Consider the following 20896-nt stretch of genomic DNA (forward strand, 5'->3'; position numbering starts at 1 on the left):
AAAGTTTGCTATGAGTTATAGCCTGGTAGTGCAGGGGTGCTGTCTGGAGCCTTAAACCAGGTCTCAGTCACTGCACAGACATCGATGTTCTTCATTTTAAGGAGTGCCTTGAGTGAGTGCATTTTGAGATTTAGACTTCTAGCATTGAGTAGCATTACCCTCAGTTTTTGCTTGCCTGTTCCTGTTATGGTGGTGAATTTGTTATTTGAACCTTGCCTAAAAAAGGCACTATAGGGGCAGCAATAGCCGTAGCCAGTATCTGGAATTCCAGGGGCGACAGGTGCAGGCCATCTGTGGCAATGCATTGTGGTCTGTCGACCATGTTATCCCAAGCAGATAGATACTGGATCCCCTAAGAATGACACCAGAAGCTTAGCCAATTGTTGAAGTCGATCATTTTGTCCTTGTACTGTGGTATCATTCTGGGTGATGGCAGGATACTACTCCAGGCTAGGATCATACCTGCCTGGGCTACAAGATCAGAGAGCACCTTCATGTCTCTTTTCATGTAGTCCAGGGAGGTACGTCTCAGGTCATTCACATCAACATGGACAATGACAGAGTCATATTTGTACATGTTGTGGAGTGACTTGAGTGTGCGGGTTATGTGGCGGATCCTGGCACCCGACAGGCAGCTGACAGTAACCTTCTCCTTGTTTAGCCTGGTGAGTGGGACATCAGTGTGCCTGACTATAGAGTTGTCTATGACTAGTGTGTTGAGTACGTTGTTTTGCCTTATTGGCTGCGGTTGAGTGGCACACTGAGTCTGTGGGTTATGTGTCATTTGGGTTGTGTTGGGGGATGGAGGTTGCTTGCTTTTCTGCTTTTGGAGGTCTCTGTTGCTTAGACAGATTATTATTGAGAGCCTCCATGAATGTTTTTGTGTTACTATGTGTGGATTTTGGTGGTGTAGATTTAGTGAGACTATGTGATGAGTGTGGTGTGGTGCAAGTGTTTACCTTCTCCTCATGACTGTCAAGTTCAGTGTTGTTTGAAGACAGCTTTACCTCCAGTTTGACTAGATAAGTGCATCTCTCACAGGTTGTGGTGTTGGGTGGTAGGAGGAGAGGGTTGTCTGTGTACATGAGGCAATTTCTACATTGCCTCAAGATGCCCAGATTCATCAGATAGACAGGAGAGAACACTGGGAGCTGACCCTTGGACATGCCTGAATAAAAAACTGTTTTACTCTAGACAAGTGAGGAAAGTGAGTACAAGAGTTGTTTTTCCTCTAAGCAAGTGAGAAAAAACTGCTTTCCTCTAGGTAACGAAGAATGAGTGCTATAGTAATTAGTAGCTTATTTAGTGCTTACAAGTTCTGAACAAGTGCTGAGCATGAATACGCAAATGTAAGTGCTAAAACTAAGAATCTGATAGGAAAGTGGTGAAAAGGAGGGCATGCAGAGGGAAAGACAATAGGGAAAATAGTTAGGAATTTGCAGGATGGGTGTAGGGAAGGTCCATAGCTGTCTATTTCTTCTCCAGCAACAGCTGTGCATATATACTGAATTTGGAAGTATATTTGGACACTCAAACCCCTGAGAGAGGGGTGAGGATGACAAAATAACGTGCTGTGAAGCCAATTAGACCAGATTACATGTGTCCAGTGGACACGTGTATGAAATGGACAGCTATGTATGGGGAGAGATTTATTTTGGGAACAGATTGCCCTTTTTTTTTAAGGTGAGAGTGGGATGTTGGAGAAGTATAGTAGGTCTATTTGGGGGTGGTAGGTTGGGTAGAAAGACAGATAAGACAGACAAGACAGACTACAGGGGTGGTATATGACCCATGTGGGGGGAAACACCTTTGATGAGGAGGGGTGTTGGCAATCAAAAGCCCATGAGCCCCCAAATGGAAACTGTGGGACTGAGATCCCCACCCATGGACAGTCACCACTGCACCTTCACAGCCCCGAAAGTGGCTGTGCTGGGGTTGAGCAGGATGGGCAGGCTGACCCTCTAATCACACCACACAGCCCTCAAGCTGGCATAGCAGATCTCCAAAGTCCTTTTGGAGTTTACTACGCACCAATCCCTGGACCTGGCTTTGGGTGATGGTATCCTGTCCGCGCCTGCTCCCAGGGTTGGGACCAACCCCATCCCCTGAGATGGTCCCATCCAAAGGTGGTGCAAGACCAGTGGACAAGGAGGTCACGGGGTGGGTCCCAGACGTGTTGGGGCCTGGTGCTATGGTCAGATGAGGTGGGAGAGGTGTGTCCGCTGGGATCGGCCTTCCCAAATGTGTTATGATGCTTCAGTTTTAGACCATATGTGGGTAAGTAATAGTCAACACAATCCAGGATTAGTTATAACAGCATGCATTGATATTCCCATTAACCCAAAACAACAGATCTGGAACAGTTGCATAGCAAACAGAACGCATGCATATATGGAACCACAGTGGCCATTACAACAGCATGCAGGTTACATTGATAGCAACAGATCACCAATGATAGTATTTCAACATGGAACATTAACAGGAACACATTTCAATATTTGTTGAACAATAAGACATATGTCCCAACACTAGGTCTGGTGTAAAACATACCCAATTGATTTGTGTGTTTAGATTATTGTTGCAGATATGTTGGGGGGAATGTCAGTTAACAACTTGTATATCCTTGCAGTACTTACAACTTTAATGATCATTGCTCTAATCATTACTCTACAGGTATTATTACAATAACCCATGACCTTGGTTTGGGCAGTGATGTTTGTACACAGTGTATAGTTCAACCTTCTTATAGCTACTTTCTACTTCTTTTACCTGGAAAAACTGTGGGGAGAATGGTTGCTAATACTACCTGACTGTTTCTACACATATTCACAAAATCCTAGTTGAAATTATGCATACAGCTTACTACCACTCATGAGATTCCAACCATGGCTATGTCTGCTAAACATGCAACAATTTGTGTCTCATCAGAGTGAGCTATTGAGAAACTGCTGTCTTTTCGTTCAGTGTTTTCTGTTTAAATCTTTCTTGGTTGTACAATCTGACCTTGTAATTACAACATTCTTATACAGACATTCCTAAACATATTTTTTATGTAGCACAGTGTAGGAAACAGTGGTTAACACGACATTACAATTCAGATATCAGATCTTAGTGAATGCAACATTTCAAACCATGCAATACCAGAGTAAACATAACCAGTCCAGGATTTAGAACTTTATTGCCAGGCAGTTACAGTTCTCTTACCTGGAAGACTTGTGGGGGGAATGTTTGTTAATACTACCTGACTGTTTCTACACATATTCACAAAATCCTAGTTGAAATTATGCATACAGCTTACTACCACTCCCAGGATTTGAACCATTGTTGTGTCTGCCAAAAATACAATCATTTGTGTTTCATCAGAGTGAGCTATTGAGAAACAGCTAGCTCTTTTTTTCAATGTTTTCTTTCTAATTCTCTCTTAGTTGTACAATCTGACCTTGTAATTGCAACATTCTTATACAGGCATTCCTAGACATATTTCTGATATCCCACAGTGTGGAAAAAGTGGTTAACACAACATTACTATTTAGATGTCAGGTCTTGGTGCATGCAACATTTCAAGCCGTTGAATACCAGCGTAAACACAAACAGTCCAGGATTTAGAACTTTATTGCCAGACAGTAACAGTTTTATTTAAATATGACCTATATGGGACTATTAATGTCATATTGTCTGGTTTATTCAGTACAAGCCATACACATTTTTATGCTGCCAAATGACATTCTACTCCTTTATATTTATTTGGTATGACTACTACAAGCAGGATTGTTACTCACCAGCCTTGCTACACAGCCTTTGCAACCTACTGGCATGGGCTTCCTTGTTCGCAACCCACTCAGCTGGAGCTGTAATTAAAATAGATAAACATTTATGCATACCTATCCATGACATACACAGGCTGGACTTTGGTAAACAGTTATCACTATGAATACTTACACACTGCTAGGACATCACCCCTCTGTCTTGCTTCTTGGACCCACTGTTCCAAAAGCTCCCTCTTCCTCCATTTTAAGTCAGCATAGTGGTGCTAGACCAGCTCACCTGTCCAAGGAATACCAGTGGCACTGGTGAGATCACTGGTGAGACAGTCCCAGGCTTCCACTTTGTATTGGGAGTCCTGCTACTGGTCCTGCAGCAGTCTCACATCATGTTTTTTTACAAGGAGTCCTACCATAACCTTTGACTCCTGTATGCCTCAGCGCTGTGCCCGAAAGCACATGCCTCTCCAACATCTGACATACTGCCTACAGTGGGGAGCTACAACAAGTTATGAGCTGTATTCCCACCTGCAGGGTTTAAATAAGGCCAATTTCCCACCCTTTGCCATGATTGGACAGTTTTGAATATGATGAGCTAAGCTATGGGCAAACCTGCTTAGCTAAGGTTGGCAGTGCTTAAAGGGGCAGGTTCAGCACTGCTTACCAATGGGAAAATTGACTTAGCTGGGCTACTCATTGCTTAGCATTCATATGTACACAATGCTTATACCCGGTCAGCATAGCTGTGCAATGCTTAGCATTGCTTATGTTTTATTTTATTGGACTACCACCTGTATGGGATTGATTCATCATTCATTACATATTATAACTCTGTCTACCTTCTCTGATATCCCCCAATGTGCTGTAATTATATTTATTCTTGTGTGACTATACTGTATGGGGCACTTGTGTTTATATGGGGGTTTCACTACTTTATTACACTGAAACCTCACATCTGGGCCTAATACACTACTCTGGTTGAGAAATATAAGTTACTTCCAATGTAAATATACAAATAAATTAAAATTGTAATGATTACACATGCAAAATTAAATAGCTATGGTGAGGCTCGAACCGTGAATGATTGCATGCAAGGCATACGGTCTAACTGCTACACTATTGCACTAATCCTTATCTTGGATGTCTATTGCTGTTTAACTAATCATGCTATTTCAGCTGTGCTAGGCAGAGCTAAGCAACGGGCACACCTTGGCAGCAACTCTTAAACTTTATTGCACATGTGGAAAAAAATGTATTTGTTGCATTTTTTACTTTGTGCCCTTAAGAATATCCATGCTAATGCTAAACCTGTTATTCTATCAACCTTCTAGGTTTGTAGGGACAGTTTTCTCTTATGGCTTTGTCCAGATTTCTTATTCTGATGGGTTGACAGGTGTGCGTTATATACTTCATACCCTTCCGAAAATTCATGCTAATGCTAAACCTGTTATTCTATCAATGTTCTAGGTTTGTAGGGACAACTGTCCCTTATGGCTTTGTCCAGATTTCTTTCTCTGACGAGTTGGGAGGTGCAATGAGTGGTCTCAATCTATTTAAATTGCTGTACAGCAATTCTGGTGAGCAGGGGGCGTGCGTATTGTGAAAGCACTGCACTCAGACAGACCCCCTGCACTCATACACAGAACCGTGTCTGTATTAGAGTACGACAGCATGCCTTCATACATATGCATGTCACGCTGCCGTGCTCCACAGGAGCAGTCCCTTCCATGCAGGAATAAGCTATTCCTGCACAGACGTTTACTGAATCTAGTGGTATATGTTGTACTGAGCTTTAAAAATGTAACCACAGCGCACACTGGAAGAAAGCTGTTAAGTAAAGAATTACAACTGTGTTTGATCTCAAGCTCAGAGACAGGATGGCTGGGCTAGAAAATTATTTCTATTGTTATTAAGACAGAGATAATTGCTAGATTATACATGTAAAAGTGTCTTTTATTGCTGTGACTTCCTGACGAGGTGCAGCTTATAGAGAAATGTAAATGTTGAGTTTCTGTTAGCCTGGGAACTAAAGGAGAAGTGATAAAAACTATGTAATGTGAAATGACTCAACAGTACTGGTTATCATCAATTTAAGACTTTATCAGAGAGAAAGCTTGAGCATTTTGTATTTTGTCTGAAGCTGACAACATCTCCCCAGTATTTGCTTTGCTCTGTATGTAAGCTATTTAGAACATTGTTTCTCTTAGAGTTAGATAGAAATATAGCCAGATTAGCCTAGCTGTTTTCTATATTTATGTTAGACTATCATACAATATTGTTTTAAAAGTTTCCTGTGATCTTTGAACTCTTGATTAGCACTGTGCTGAATTGAGGAGTATTGTCTTGTGTTTTTATTATTTATTATTAAATATTTTTAAACTTTTCGACTGTGGCTGTTTTGTGTAGAGATAATTTAAGCTCTTAGAGGACATTGCACGTATTTGCTGATACTGTCCAAGCCACTCCAATAGTCTTGCTGTTTGGCACACTTACTATTTGGATAACAGTAATATTACACAATGAAATTGGTCGCCCTTTGGGAAGAGCCTTATTAGTAGCTGATAAGAGTAGTTGGTGGCAGTGATTACTACCTTATAGCCTGGCAGAAGGGGGCATACCTGGAGAACCTGTGCCATCCTTCCCCAGGAGTGTCTTATGCATTTGTATATAAACCATATCTTACAGTGTGTGTGTGTGTGTGTGTGTGTGTGTGTGTGTGTGTGTGTGTGTGTGTGTGTGTGTGTGTCAGCTACTTGGGCAGGGACATGAAGCACTGGTTGGACCGAGAGGATACTGGTGGTTTTGACTTGACTACTTGGCTGAGATCTGAATGCTATAGCTGTGCCAGTGTGGAGTCTTATTTGGGATCTGGAGAGAAAGGGAGAAAGCAGCCCCAGACTGACTGTGATCTCTGTGTGCTCTTATGGGAAATTGTGCCTTACTGTGTGTGTACTTGTTATACCCTCAATGTGAATGCCACTCACTGGGGCTAGTGGTGAGGACTGAGGCTCCTTGATTACTGGGCCAGCTCGCTGGTGTCACAGATTGTTTTACAGGGATGTATTTTAGGGTAGGAGAAAGCTTATTCCAAAGTTTACAAAGTAATAGAAGGTGACATGCATCTCATTATCTATCATTCATCTTATGCACATTATTTAATCTTCCCACAAAAAGTCTTAATTTTCTTTGAGCATAACATTATACAAAAGTGTATGGCTGTCTTTGGCAGAGATGGCAATTTAAATAGTCTTATATTTTTTAATAAATCTCAAGTATTCTACTGAAAATAAATGATCTATCTGTAAATTAAAAATCCCCACCTCTGCTTAAGATAACCACTAATCCTTTAAATATATCAGGAATCTTAGATGTAATAGACAGTTCTCAGAACTGCTATCTAACAGTTCCACTTATGCTAATCTGACACCATTGCCAACTATCCCTGCTAATAAATTCACATCCAGTTTCACCCCACCTACCTAACCTAATTTACTCCTATCATCTACCCCTCTACTTATAAACACTAATGTGGAGATCACCAAACCTGTGAAAAAATGGTACTACTCTGGATGCTAGTGATCTTGGAATTGACTCCCATTTTTGTACCTTCAGTCTTGTTGTTCTGTGATCCACACTAACAAGTCCCAGAGTCACCCCTGGTTACTGTGGCTTCTTATGTAAATACTTAATGTCAAAGACATTTAAATCTCTTGCCTGAGTTTTACAGGAACCTGCATTGGCAATGATATTGGCACAGCTATAGCAACATTGACTGAAAGATAGTGTTACATTTAACAACTCACACAAATATGCTCGTTACAACCTTGTATAAGTATGAAATTAAACAGTATTATGACAAGCACCTATTGAAAATGTCAAAAATGCCTATGATTCAGGCAAAAAACAAAGCAGTATCGGTGAGGACACAAGGTTGTACTAGCAAGCAGAAATGAGTGACACTGAGTTACTTTGGAACCTTCCAAGGTTTGCAAACATTTTAATACAGTAAAAAGCATGATCTTATCAGTGTTTCTGTATTAATTCAAATGACTGCATATTTCTATATCAAGAGCAAGACTGTGTCAGAGACATTTTCTAGCTCATGCAAAAAAATTGTTAATGATAGATTCACATTATATTCAACTTCCTAAATATTGTTATAAACATGAAACACAGATCGTGCTAGTTTGGAGTGATGGTGTTATAGGATGTATTCTTGCAGGAAAGAGCAATTCTCAAATGTATATTATCAAATGTAGTTAACAGTTATAACATGCATGCACACAACCATGAACTGAGCAAGCTATGAATAGAAAGCACATTACAGAAAAAATATAGATTTAAGATATAAGAAATGACTCCCAGATCATTTGGATATTACACAGCTGCTATAACTTTAAACTCATCAACTATAACACATTATTTTATAGTCTTAACTAAATAGTTATGCATCTGTAGAGGCGTTGCTGTTCTGAACCATATTAACCTTAACTGCATACATTACACATGCAAAGAAGAGACAGTTTCTATAGGTTTTGTGCAATACCTGAATGAAAACCCCATGGTTTAGTTATTATTAATTAAACCAAAATCCTTGGAACAAGAGAGAAGATGGAACCTGTCACCCTATCATACAGTCAGGGGTGGCTCGTGCTATAGGACTGCAGGACTGCAGCACCCCCCACCTGTAAAAATGAATAAAATAAAAAAAAAAAACAATTTCACAGACTCCGCGCATACGTGCATGGTTCCTGACTGCTGTGTTAGGCAGACCAGAACTCCATGCACGCATGCATGCTCATTCCTGAGCTTCAGACTGCTCTCTTAGACAGTCCGGACAGGGAAGGCAGGAAACTCTGCTGTTTCAGCCCAGAGGTCTGTGCAGTTCGTGGGAGACCCATGCGCAGGCTGTTACTGGGCTCAGCTGTTACAGAACTTAGCTGCAGAGTGGATCCTCCTGTAGAAGCCTTAACAGCAGGATCACCACCATTATGGAAGACACGTAGGGTGTGTGCCCGTTACAGAACTTAGCTGGGCTGCAGAGTGGATCGGTGTGTCCGTGGGCTGCAGAGTGGATCGGTGTGTCCGTGGGCTGCAGAGTGGATTGGTGTGTGTGCTGCAAAGTGGATCGGTGTGTCCGTGGGCTGCAGAGTGGATCAGTGTGTGTGTGTGTGTGTGTGTGTGTGTGTGTGTGTGTGTGTGTGTGTGTGTGTGTGTGTGTGAAATGCCCCAGGTGCTACATGGTGGTGGGTAGAGAATAAGACTTGAACCCTGTACCTTGGGCTCAGGTGGCAAGAGCCTGAATTCCCTACCCACCACCATTTGTAAAAATGTTGCAGATTTTTCCCTCATACTTGTTCTATTCCTCATAAAATCTGTGGTTTCTGTATTTTTGTGTCCTTGTAAAGCCAGTAGTGCAGTGGTGCAGTGGTAGCACTGTTGACTGACAGCTACAGGTTCTCTGGTTTGATTCTTGGCTGGGGTGCCTTACCTTCTGTATGGAGTCTGTATGCCTTCCCTGTGTTTGTTTCCTCTAGTGTCCTCCCATCTAACAAAACATGTGTCTGTCTGGAGTGTTTCTCCCTGGGCCTCTGCTAAAAATTAGCTTTTGTTCCAAGTCAGACCTTCTTGGTTAACAAATGTTAAAAATGACACTCATTGGAATATCAGACTTCATATTCTTCAGAAATTGCATGGTAACACAAAAGCTTTTATTCTAGCAATTTTCTAAGTGTAAAAGATGGATATTTGAAATTTATCCCTATGTTTGGGACTGTATTCCCCCATTATTGGCTTCATCCAGGTTTTTTTGTGCTAAGGTTGAGAGCTATGGTAAGAACTGAATTCACTGAATATGTTTGGGGGCTATATTCCCCCATTACTGGCTTTGTTCAGGTGTTTTGTGCTAAGAAGTTGACAGCTGTGCTATGGTGAGAACTGAATTCACTAAATGGTAGCCAGTTAAGTTTCTGTCTTCCTCTTTCACAAAACAGCTGATTTGGCATAGTGGTATGTTGCTCTGTTTTGCACAGGTCCTGGGTTTAAGGCTTGGCAATGAAATGTATGGTGGTAACACAGCATTTTATTCTAGCAACTTTCCAGCATTATACAAGCAATGTTTAAAATATGTCCCTGGTTTTTGGGCTTTTGCCCCCCCCCCCCACAATAAACTTTGGATTTTTCCAGATTTTGTGCTGCAAAGTTCAGAGATACAGCTGAGTGAGTAGATTTTACAAGGAGCTGAGAGCTGCAGGGGAGCAAAAGTTTAGTGCTGCTTATGCTGAATCTGTTTGCATTGTTACTAGGAAAACAGGTAATATACTTGCTTTTGATGCAGAAGGCTGTGGGTTCTACTCCCATAGTAGATAGATGTATTGCTGATACCGTACTGTGTTGCAAAAGGGGTGGATGATGCACTCCTTTTTGGTGAAGATACCTAGCAACTATGAACCTGTTATCAGTTTGCCATCAATTCCCTATTGCAATATTGCTAGCTTATCATTTTTTTAGTGTAAGATAGGCAATTCATTCCTCAAGGGTAACAGGCACTTTATTTGTAGATGAAACAATGAAATACAAAGTTGTTTGCTAGCAGCAACTTCTTCATTAGTTACAGATCTCTTTAATGTGGAATTATTTAGATGACTTTTACTTCATAGATTGTGTATATGTACTGATACTGGTGGATTGTAGAAGTTTGAGTAGACATTTATGATGGAAATCTTCTGAATTGGGCAGTTTTGTCATTACTGGTGCATACATTTTGTTTCATTGTTTACTGGAAAAATTTCAAAACAATAAATTTAAAACACCCTCTGAAACTGTACTGTATTGTACAAGGAATATAATTTAATACAATCAGGAAGGTGTATGAAAGAGCATGTATATGTTTTGTGTGCAAGGGGCCTGTGATTTGAAAACAGCCCAAACCCAAAGTTAATCTGTCACTGGCAAAATGTATTTTCTTTGAATGTGGGTTTCAATGCTGTTTCAGTGCATGTGAGTTTTCAAGGGCAGAGAAGTTTTAATGCTAAGTTTGTTCTCATTTTGAGACTGCATTGCTTTGTTTAACAGATATATCTATTAGTGTTTGAGCTGTAAAATGCAAAATAAAACTTTCAAATGAAGTCCAAATAATTGCAGAAGTAAAGCAGTATGCACATTAGTGTTTATGGTAAATGGGGTGAAATAGCCAAGTAATGGTTCATTGGAATGGCTGTAGGGGTGGGGGAGCCTCATTTGACCATGATTTTATGAGGGGGGGGGAGGGCAGCAAACTCAAACACATGAACTATACCGCTCAACTGTCCAGATTTTTGCAGAATGAATAGATTTTTGCTTCTTATTTTTCGTTTGTTCCTAACCCGCACTGGTGGTGCTGCAGTAGCATTGTTGCCTCACAATAAGACGCTGTCCGGTTCGATTCTCAGCTAGAGCGTCTTCTGCGTAGAGACATGCGTGAATGGGCGTACCTCCGTTGAAGGTTGTGCATCAGGGCTGTTAACTCAGCATGTAAAAATCAACTACCAATCATTAGCGGACCGGAGTTCCGCTGTGGCGACCCCTAACTGGGAAAAGCCGAAAGACACAACAACAACAACATTTTTGGTTTGCTCCTCATAAAACTTGTGTTTTTCTGTCAAATCATTAAGGAATGAAGTCACTAAATAATGACAGACACTGAGTTTCAGACTTCATAACCTTCAGAAAAATGCATGCTAAAGCAAGACCTGTTATTTGATCAACTGTCTCAGTTTATACAAGAGCAATTTTTAGTACTGTTTATATGTTACCCCCATATATTTGGCCTTGTCCAGATTTCTGGCATACCTCAGAATAGCTCGACTGTCATTATAATAAAACGCCATGAGAGAGTAAAGCTTCTTATTTCTGGTACTGCTCTGTGAACTCATTTGATTTCAGGTGTCATAGACACCTCCACCAATTTCTTTAGATCTCCAGTTATACACTGAATATAATCTTCGCCTTCCCTGCCTACTGTTAATCCCATAATTCTTAACTTGTTGCTCCTTGCTCTATTTTCTAAGTTTTTCAGTCTGTTTTTCAAGAGTTACAGAGAAATATTGGAGATCATGCAAGTCCACAGAGTAGCTGAAAAGTATTGAATTATGAGATGTGATTTCCTCTTTCTGAACTATCATCTGATCTTTCACATTCAGTAATTTACCTGTATGGTTGTTGTCTGCTGGTGGTAATTTTAATCAAATGGAGATCACCAATCAGAAATGACATCATTGCTAACAATAAAGCCACACAGGATCTGATTGTGTGAATTCTTCCTCTAACTGGGTTGATCCCTCCATTAATATGACCACCTAATGCTGACACTGGGAACATGTTAAGTGCATAAAACATCTCAAATTTCAGTACAAACAACTGTTTCCTCACTGACAAACTAGAGTAAATTATCAGCCACTAGAATAAGAAAAATCGAGTGCATGTTTTGACTTTAATTAATTTACTTTTTGTCAAAAAGCTTTAGGAGCAACAGTTTTCACAGTTTTAACTCATGCTCATTGCATCTACCCTTGTGTGCTGGGTTTGATTGTCTCATTTTGGTTGCTAAGGATTTGATTGTCAGGGCTTTGATAAATACACAAATTATATATAAATATAAATATATATATATATATATATATATATATATATATATATATATATAAATAGACATAAATATATATCTATATCATCTATAAATATATATATATATATATAAACATATGTTTATAGATATATATATATATATATATATATATATATATATATATATATACATATCTATCTATCTATATATATATATATATATATATATATATATATATATATATATATATGTATGTATAGGTGTGTGTGTATACTGAAATTAAATGAAATACCCAAAGATTAACATTCATAGGTTCACAGGAAGTTGCTAGGCTAATGGCCCTAGAGCCCTCACAAGCCTAGCCATATCCGAAGTTGTCCCAGTTGTTGGTGGTTGCAAGGGAGGCTAACCCCCTTGTTCCTGCCACTTGGGGGGCTTCACGTCACACACACTCCCTGCTAATTATATATACAGTCACAGGAAAAGGGCATATTTCCCTACCCTGAGAAATGTGCAGTCTCACACATCTGTCGATGATCTGTGTAGTCACCCATATTTTGTTGGCTAAACAGATATCGACCAATAACAGAGTTGGTGTATTTCAGTGGACTTATATGTGTGTATATATATATATATATATATATATATATATATATATATATATATATATATATATATATATATATATATATACTTCATAATATTGAAGTACCACAATAAAGAACACAAAAATATCAACCCTAAAGGAATGAAAAAAAAAATCACTTTTTTTGCAACTGGGCAACAGCCCCCTCCCCACCACCCTGCTAATTATAGATACCAGTTCTGAGATAGCATAACAGCTGTAAAAAGACAAATTCTCATTCCCTGCTGTACTGCGACCTCTCACAGAGTAATGCCAGCAGAAGTAATCATATGATCCTTCAGTCACTTGTGCGCCATTATTTTCTATATGGAATGTTTTCATATATGCATGTGTATGCATCTATATCTATCTAATATATATATATGTTTGGTTTACTATCATATTGTCGAATTGTACTTCGTAAAGTCATCATACACTCGACTCACATCCATGAAAACCACATTGCTGAAATTCACCGAACGTTGACATTCCCTGTCACTATGGACCTAGAAACAAGCGTTACCATGGAGCAAGAGGGGGGCAAGATTTTGCATTCCAGAATATCAGTGTACAGATGTTTTGAAGTGCCATTCCAGATTATGATAGTAAACTTCTCTCTCTCTTATATATATATATATATATATATATATATATATATATATATATATATATATATATATCTATATACTTGTGTGTGTGCGTGTGTTGTGACTTAGCTAGCAATAATGTTTTCTTATCTTTCTTCCTTTTCCTTTTCTTTTTCACTTTGTCAGCATTGAGTCACCATGATCATCTAATTGACTTTTCCACATTCATCCAATCCCTTTCTCAATGCCTTTTTTTTTCTATTTTTTCTTTTTTTTTTTGTTTGCAAGCCAGTAAGCAGATCTGTAGGTGCATTCCAATCAGACAATCCGAATCAATTTATGATGCTCTTTTTCATCCAAATGTATCTTTTTTTTTAGTGGAAGCCAAGGAAGTTACTGACCCAAGACTGATCAGACTGAATTCAAAAATCCTACATTTCTTAATTTTCCACTATTATTCTTTGTCTGAAATAAACAGCAAGCATAGAAAGAAGCTGAAAAGGAAGCAAAAATAAAAAGGGTCATGTGAGTGATGAAACAGTTTTAGAGGGTGGAGTTGTTAGTTAACTAAGCAAACATATAAGGCATGTTGTCCCTCCCCTGTACACCTTTACACATCACATAGCAAGCATAATTTTTTACTGGCTCTGTCTATATAACTGTCTGTATAACTGTGGAGACTGCATCAAGAAATACAAGGACAAAAACGGAAGAAGAAAAGAAATAGAAATATCTATGGTTATTTACATTAAAACTGAATAAACAAGCTTATTGTGTTTTTGCATAATTGCCATGGTTGACCCATTAAAGAAAAGAAATAGTACTCTACCACTGATGTTCTGTGGCCCCTAACCCCTTATCTTTTTTCTTCTACAGTTGTAGAAACATAAAATCTGACTACCATTTTTCATCTTATTGAACCTTAGTAGTTTGTTTGTGTGTGTATTTTTATAACATATTCAGCATATTTATTCCATAAATTATGCAATAATTCTTAATAATTATTTTGGTTTTATGCTTTGATAATTTTTATCTGCCGCATTATTTCTATGCATTTGTTTGTTCCACATCCATGCTGACTACTAAGCCATTCCCCTCCATTTTCCATCTTTTTGACTACCCAGTCTCCACATGGATGTGTTCATTCTGCAACTGGTTTTGGTGTTTGAGATACAGTGGTGCGATTGCTCATATGAGCGAACCGTAATCAGAAAACTCAAAACAGTGACAGTTTTCAGTGTTCAAAATCAGCAAAATTGAAAAGCAGATTTGCTGATTTTCGGATATTAATGTTGAAAAGAAAATGTAATGAAGTGTAAAGCAGGGGGGCAAGCCCCCTGCACCCCACCCCCCACTTTAATATTCTAACTCCAAGATCGCACTACAGTGGGGAAAGGGACCAATTTTCGATCCCCACTATAGTGCAATCCGCCACAAAATGCCGAATCTGCAATGAGCGAATGTCACTGTGCATTCGCTCATTGCACATTCAAACCTTTTTCCGTTTGGCATTTGCAAACTTTGCAAACATCCTTTTGGACAACTGCTGTTCGCCCTTGTGCAAAACATACATATGAAGGTAAACCGTTTGAGAGACTAATAATATATGTGGATCCTCTCCACATTTGGTCACAGTGATGCTTTTCAGGTCACTTTACATATCACACACAGTAAATGCCTATTTCATGGGGTTCCCCTCACTCTGTTGAATCATCAGTTTGTTCCTCTGAGTGACGTGCTTGGAAAATTCATCAAAGGCACTGTTTCTTGATTGTTAGAGATGTTGAAAGGAAGAAGATTGAATGCATGTCAGTGAAGTATGTGTGGATTTGAGATTTTAAAGCCAAAATTGGAAGGTTCAGCTTTAGGGGTCAGAGTATGTGCAACAGTGTTTGTGAGCTGGAGTTAGAGTAAGGCTAGGGAGGGGAACAGATTTAGTGTTGTACATGAGTGCTAATGTAGGTGATGTGTGTCCAAGCATCTTGTGTAGTGATAGTGTTATGGCAAGAATTTTTTGGTAATTTAAAGTATAAGCCATACCTCTCAATTCCTTAGTGCTAGAAATCTGGACAAAGCCTGACATAATGGGGGAACAAATGCCCAAAATAGGGACAGATTTTAAATATTGCTCTGATAAACTTAAAAAGTTGCTAGAATAACAGAGTTTGTATTAACATGCATTTTCTGAAGGATCTGAAGTCTGAAACTCAGCTGTATGCCATTGTTAAGTGACTTCAATGCTCAGATCATCACAGTGATTTGGCAGAAAACCACAATTTTTATGAGTAACAGAGCACAAAATATGTGGCAAAATCTGGACATTCTGTAAAAAATCTGGACAGTTTAGAGGTAGGGACAGGGTTATCACAAATTAATATTGTTGGGCAGGGGAGCAAAGCATCTGCATAGGACAGTGTGATAGGATGTCCACCAGAATAAAAAAAAAAACTTTCATTTTTTACAAGAGAGATAACAACTATAATACATAAACCAAATAATAATGTGCTCACAAAGCAGCCTTGTTTTATAAATCTGCATATTGGGATTATTACTCCAGAATTCCCCTTAATCATGTGGATGCAAACAAAATTTTCATACACTTCTTTGCTATGGAAAAGTATTTACTACTCTATTGTGTGGGATGAGTTTAGGTTCTTGGGTAGGATTAGGGTTAGGACACATGCCTGGCGGCAGTAGGTAGACTGCTGGGTGAGGGACCACGGACAACTTTTTTTGTTAAATTTACTTGAGTTTGCTTTGACACACATTTACTTAATTTTTAATAATGAGTTTTTCTTACAAAGGGAAGGAACAGCTATGGGGCAAATTTTGCCCCATCTATGATATATATTGAGAATGTTTGTATGTACACTGTGGATTTATTTAAAAAAGATCTGTTGTGAAATATCAATGTTACATTGATGACTTAATTTTCATTTGAAAAGGTGATGTAAGGGGAATTTGCGAGGTTTATTAGATCGCTTAATAATAATCCTTTTGGGTTTGACTTCACAGGTGTCACTCATAAGCATATTATTCAGTTCTATAGACATTGAATTGTATGTGAATAGTGACAGTAAAGTACAATATGAACCCTATAGAAAGGCTACGGTGGTCAATACGTTTTTGCTTGCCAGTAGTTCTCATCCTCCACATTTATTAGATTCTCTTCCATATGGGGAATTTAAGAAGATTTTTGAATATACCTCTAATAGTCATCTGCTTGAACAGGAATTTATGTTATTTAAAGAGAGATTGTTATAGAGAGGCTATTCAGAAGCCTCTATTGAGTAAGCTAGGAACAGAGTGAAGTATGGCCTTGATGGTTATGGACCATTATGGGAAATTAAATTTACAGGCCAGTTAAGGATAAGAGCAACGATGAAGGGGGACATATATTTTTTGTGACTTAAGTATTCCCCTTTTTTGGCTGTCTTGAAGGGTTTAGTTAATAGTTTGTGGGCTACTGCGTGTTATGATGATAAACTGGGCCATTTCTTTCCCAAGACGGTCACTTTTTCTTATGGTAGGTATGGTAATTTAAGAAAAATTCTTAGGTTTAAAAACAAGAGACCATTAAGTGATCAGATAGCAATATATAAATGTATAAAGTGTAATGTTTGTGTTAGGGTTAGGAATATTACTGGCACTAGTATCAATGGCAAAAAATATATGACTACTGACAGGTTTGACTGCCATTCCTGGGGGGTAGTTTGTATTTTGGACTGTGACTATTCTCCTCCTAAATGGTACATTGGTCAGACTAAGCATATGATTAAAATTCATATTATGTATCATCTGGGTGATATTAGGAATAAGCAGATCATTTCCATAGAGTACATGGGGGACATGATAGAAGTAGTATGCTAGCTAAACCAATAACAATGGGTGGGAGTAATTTTGCACATAAGCTATGAGAGTTAGAAAGTAGATTTATATTAAATTATAGAACACTTACACCAAGGGGCTTAAACTTGGATATTAACTTAAATGTTTGAGGTATTGTTTGTAGGGTTTCATTCTTTTTATGGATGTCTATGGGTATGGATCTTTAAGGGCTGTTTAACTGGTAAATTGTTCATTAATTATTTAATTGAATATTTGTATAAAAAGACTGCATGGTGTTTTAAAAATTATTCCTCTGAAGGCACTTTGCTGAGGTACCAGAACGCTATTAAAACTTTTGCAGTACTTGGTGACTCCGTCTGTTTTTTTTTTATATTTTGCTGGTTACATTGTGTTTTTTATGTTGGGACACGACTAAAACCGTATTGAAGGCTGAAGCCCTAACTCTAACCATAACCCTACACATTAGGTTACTATCCCTTCTTTCCCTAGCACCATTATGCAAGCAGAGTATGTCAAAAAGTTTTTTTCTGCCAATCAGAAATAGAAACAGTTTCCTTTTTTGATCAGTTTAGTAATTCATGAATTTGTGGAAACAACTTTATGACAAAAAGTAAGTACAAATATTTTTATTTTAGATTAAATGTATCATCGTGATTTGTACACAGCCAATAATGGTATATTTATTATTTTGATTCAAAATACTCTGATTTGTCTTCAGCCAATTAATGTGTTCTGGAACTTTGCTCAGACATTCAGGGTACAGTCTCTGGAGCAGTGATGGGCTGATAGTTTTGGCCTTTATAGGTCAGTTTGGCTTTCAGGTTCTCAAGTGTTTATCTGTCATCATTGGTACGATGTAGGCCTCTTTTTATCCACTGGAAGGTATGGCCATATATTATGGCCGATTCTTAGCTGTGGTCATATTCCTCCTTCTCAACATTTGGTTCTAGATGTCTATCCTTCTCCATCTAAAAGTCTGTTAGCCATTCATCCATGGATACTGCTCTGATCATAGTGAGCCATCCATTAATGTACGTTAGTCTGGTCATTCATCCATCCTGTCAGAAAGCTGACATTGCCAGGTGTTATCTAATTCTTCCCATGTTGCCTGTATAGAATGCATTCATGTTTTCCTCAAGAATATACCAGTGACTGCCTTAAATAAAGTGTTAAACAGATTAAAGCTGATTTCTCCTTCTTTTGAACTTTATCAAAAGAGGGACATTGCTTCTTGCAGCAATCATTCGATGAATGTGTTCTATCACAGTAAATCAAATGAAAAAATGCTTAAAACAATAGCAATAAAAATATTCCAAGTGGTATTTTATCTAGAAAACTTATGTAAGTCACTGTACCTCAGTTAGTAAAAAACCCTGACTGAAAATGCATCACGGAATGGAAAATTCACATATTCACATATAGGCACAGTGCTAAAGTTGCAACAAATAGAGGTTATATTGTTGAAATAAAATTCAGGAAATACCATTTTGATAATGCAATCTCAGTTTTCTTTCACTCCATTAGTTTTGCTTCTACAAATCCTTGAATGTCCTGCCAGATGTGTCCACATGCTTTACTGAACACAGTAGACTTTCGCATCTGCTAGATCTGACCTGTGCTCACATATGTGAGGTGACTATTAAATTTCATCTCATGTTGATTATGCAGTGGTTTCAAGAGCATGAAAGCTATCCCTATCAAGGTCCAACAGAGCAGAGAAAGACTGATAAGCAGGTGTGTTGCACAAGTTTGTGGAAATGGTCAATCAATGTTGCACAAAAAAAGCATATATCAGTTCAGATACATGAAATAATGTTTATATTTAAAAAGTAAATTTGATTACAATTTGCAGCACAAGCCTACCTCAGTCACCATGTCTCACACAACTGCATCTCACAGAGACTATTTATCTGAATAGACCTTGGTAGTTTTAGTACCATTTGCATATCATTTAACACTTTAAAATGATGTTAAGGTGCTCAAATGAAGTTCAGTAATTCTGTTGCTTATTACTGTTATCACCAATAAAGAAATCTTAAACTTACAAGAGCTATGCTTCAGTAGCACGATATTCCTGGGAATGTAATTATAGCACATTGTTACTTCTGCTGACATTCTGCTGTTTTATCCTTTAGGATAACATTACTACCATTCATTGTACCTGATGTTTTACATCTTGAGATGGAATAACAGCGCCTTCTAAAATGCAAGTGCTCCAGTTAGAGAAAAAAGATGCTGATTTATGTTCTAATATTGCTGAAGAAAGAAAAAGACCAATATGTAACTTTTATTAACAGCAGCAAAAAAAAGTGTTTACATTTCCTTTGAGTAATGGTGATGTTAGAGGCAGTCATACATAGCATGAGGTTTGGACATAGCTCTCTACTGTCCAGATTTTCCCAGAATGTCCAGATTTTTGCCTCATGTTTTTGGTCTCTTCCTCATAAAATGTGTGGTTGTCTGCCAAATCACTGAGATGATCTGAGGATTGAAGTCACTAAATAATGACATATATTTGAGTTTCAGACTTCATATCTTTCAGAACAATGTTTGATAACACAAACCCTGTTATTCTAGCAACTTTTTTAAGTTTATAACAGAAATTTTTAACATCTGTCCCTATTTCTGGGCCCTTGTACCCTGATCATGTCAGGCTTTGTCCAGATTTCTTGCACTAAAAGTTTGTACATCATGTAGGGTTGTGCATGGGGCTGCTACCAGCAGAAGGCACTAATTTCAGACAAATGTTATCATCTGGTTACTTTGCAAACAAAGAACTCTATTCTGAGTTGTATACTTTTAGGAGCTAGAAGTCTTTATAGATATATTAATTACCTGTGGCTTGTATGATTCATTTACTAAAATGTTTTACATCTATGTAGCTGTTTGAACTTTATATGCAATGAATTTCTGCAAAATAATAATGGATTTTTAATCTCATGCTCTTTTGAATTTTAGGATGTAGAGACGTCACTGAAGTCAACAGTAGCTTAATTCAGATGTCCAGGTTGTAGAAATAATGGGTCATTATATGACAACAGCTGCACAAATGGAAGTCTAAGACAGATTCCATCAAATGAACAAGACAAAGGAAACAAGATGAATGGCAGCAATATCCAAAATAATAAATTCTGGAAGATGCTGTACTAGTATAAACGTTTGTGCCTATATATATATATATATATATATATATATATATATATATATATATATATATATATATTAAGATTTAATATATGCCTATCCTTTCTTTTCACATGCAGTATTTCTTTAATTTTAAGAATGGTTGCATTTTAGTTAGATGTTTTGAGTTTATCTATTAGATTGTAGAATTTGATGAGTATGGGTGGGATTAAGAATACTTTCCATAATGGTAATTATCAGCATAAACATTTTTGCACTGGCCTTCTCCAAGATACCTCCAGCAAGGTGAGATTGTCCAACTAATAAATGAAGCCTCATCTTGTTG

At 38.1% G+C, this 20896-nt stretch overlaps 1 protein-coding gene across 2 annotated transcripts in view; it reads left to right on the top strand.

Moving 5' to 3' along the window:
* Positions 1 to 20616, top strand: part of LOC122801841 (hydroxyacid oxidase 2-like) — a 458779-nt gene extending 438163 nt beyond the window's left edge. For both annotated transcript variants that reach the window (XM_044071490.1, XM_044071489.1), the window contains exon 8: positions 20386 to 20616. In XM_044071490.1, the coding sequence (XP_043927425.1) occupies positions 20386 to 20441 (56 nt within the window). In that variant the 3' untranslated portion in view covers positions 20442 to 20616. The remainder of the gene's footprint in view (positions 1 to 20385) is intronic.
* Positions 20617 to 20896: the final 280 nt, after the last annotated feature.

This window comes from Protopterus annectens, chromosome 5.part0 (assembly GCF_019279795.1).
Source record: "Protopterus annectens isolate FY-2018-M chromosome 5.part0, PAN1.0, whole genome shotgun sequence".
Taxonomy (NCBI): Eukaryota; Metazoa; Chordata; order Ceratodontiformes; family Protopteridae; genus Protopterus; species Protopterus annectens.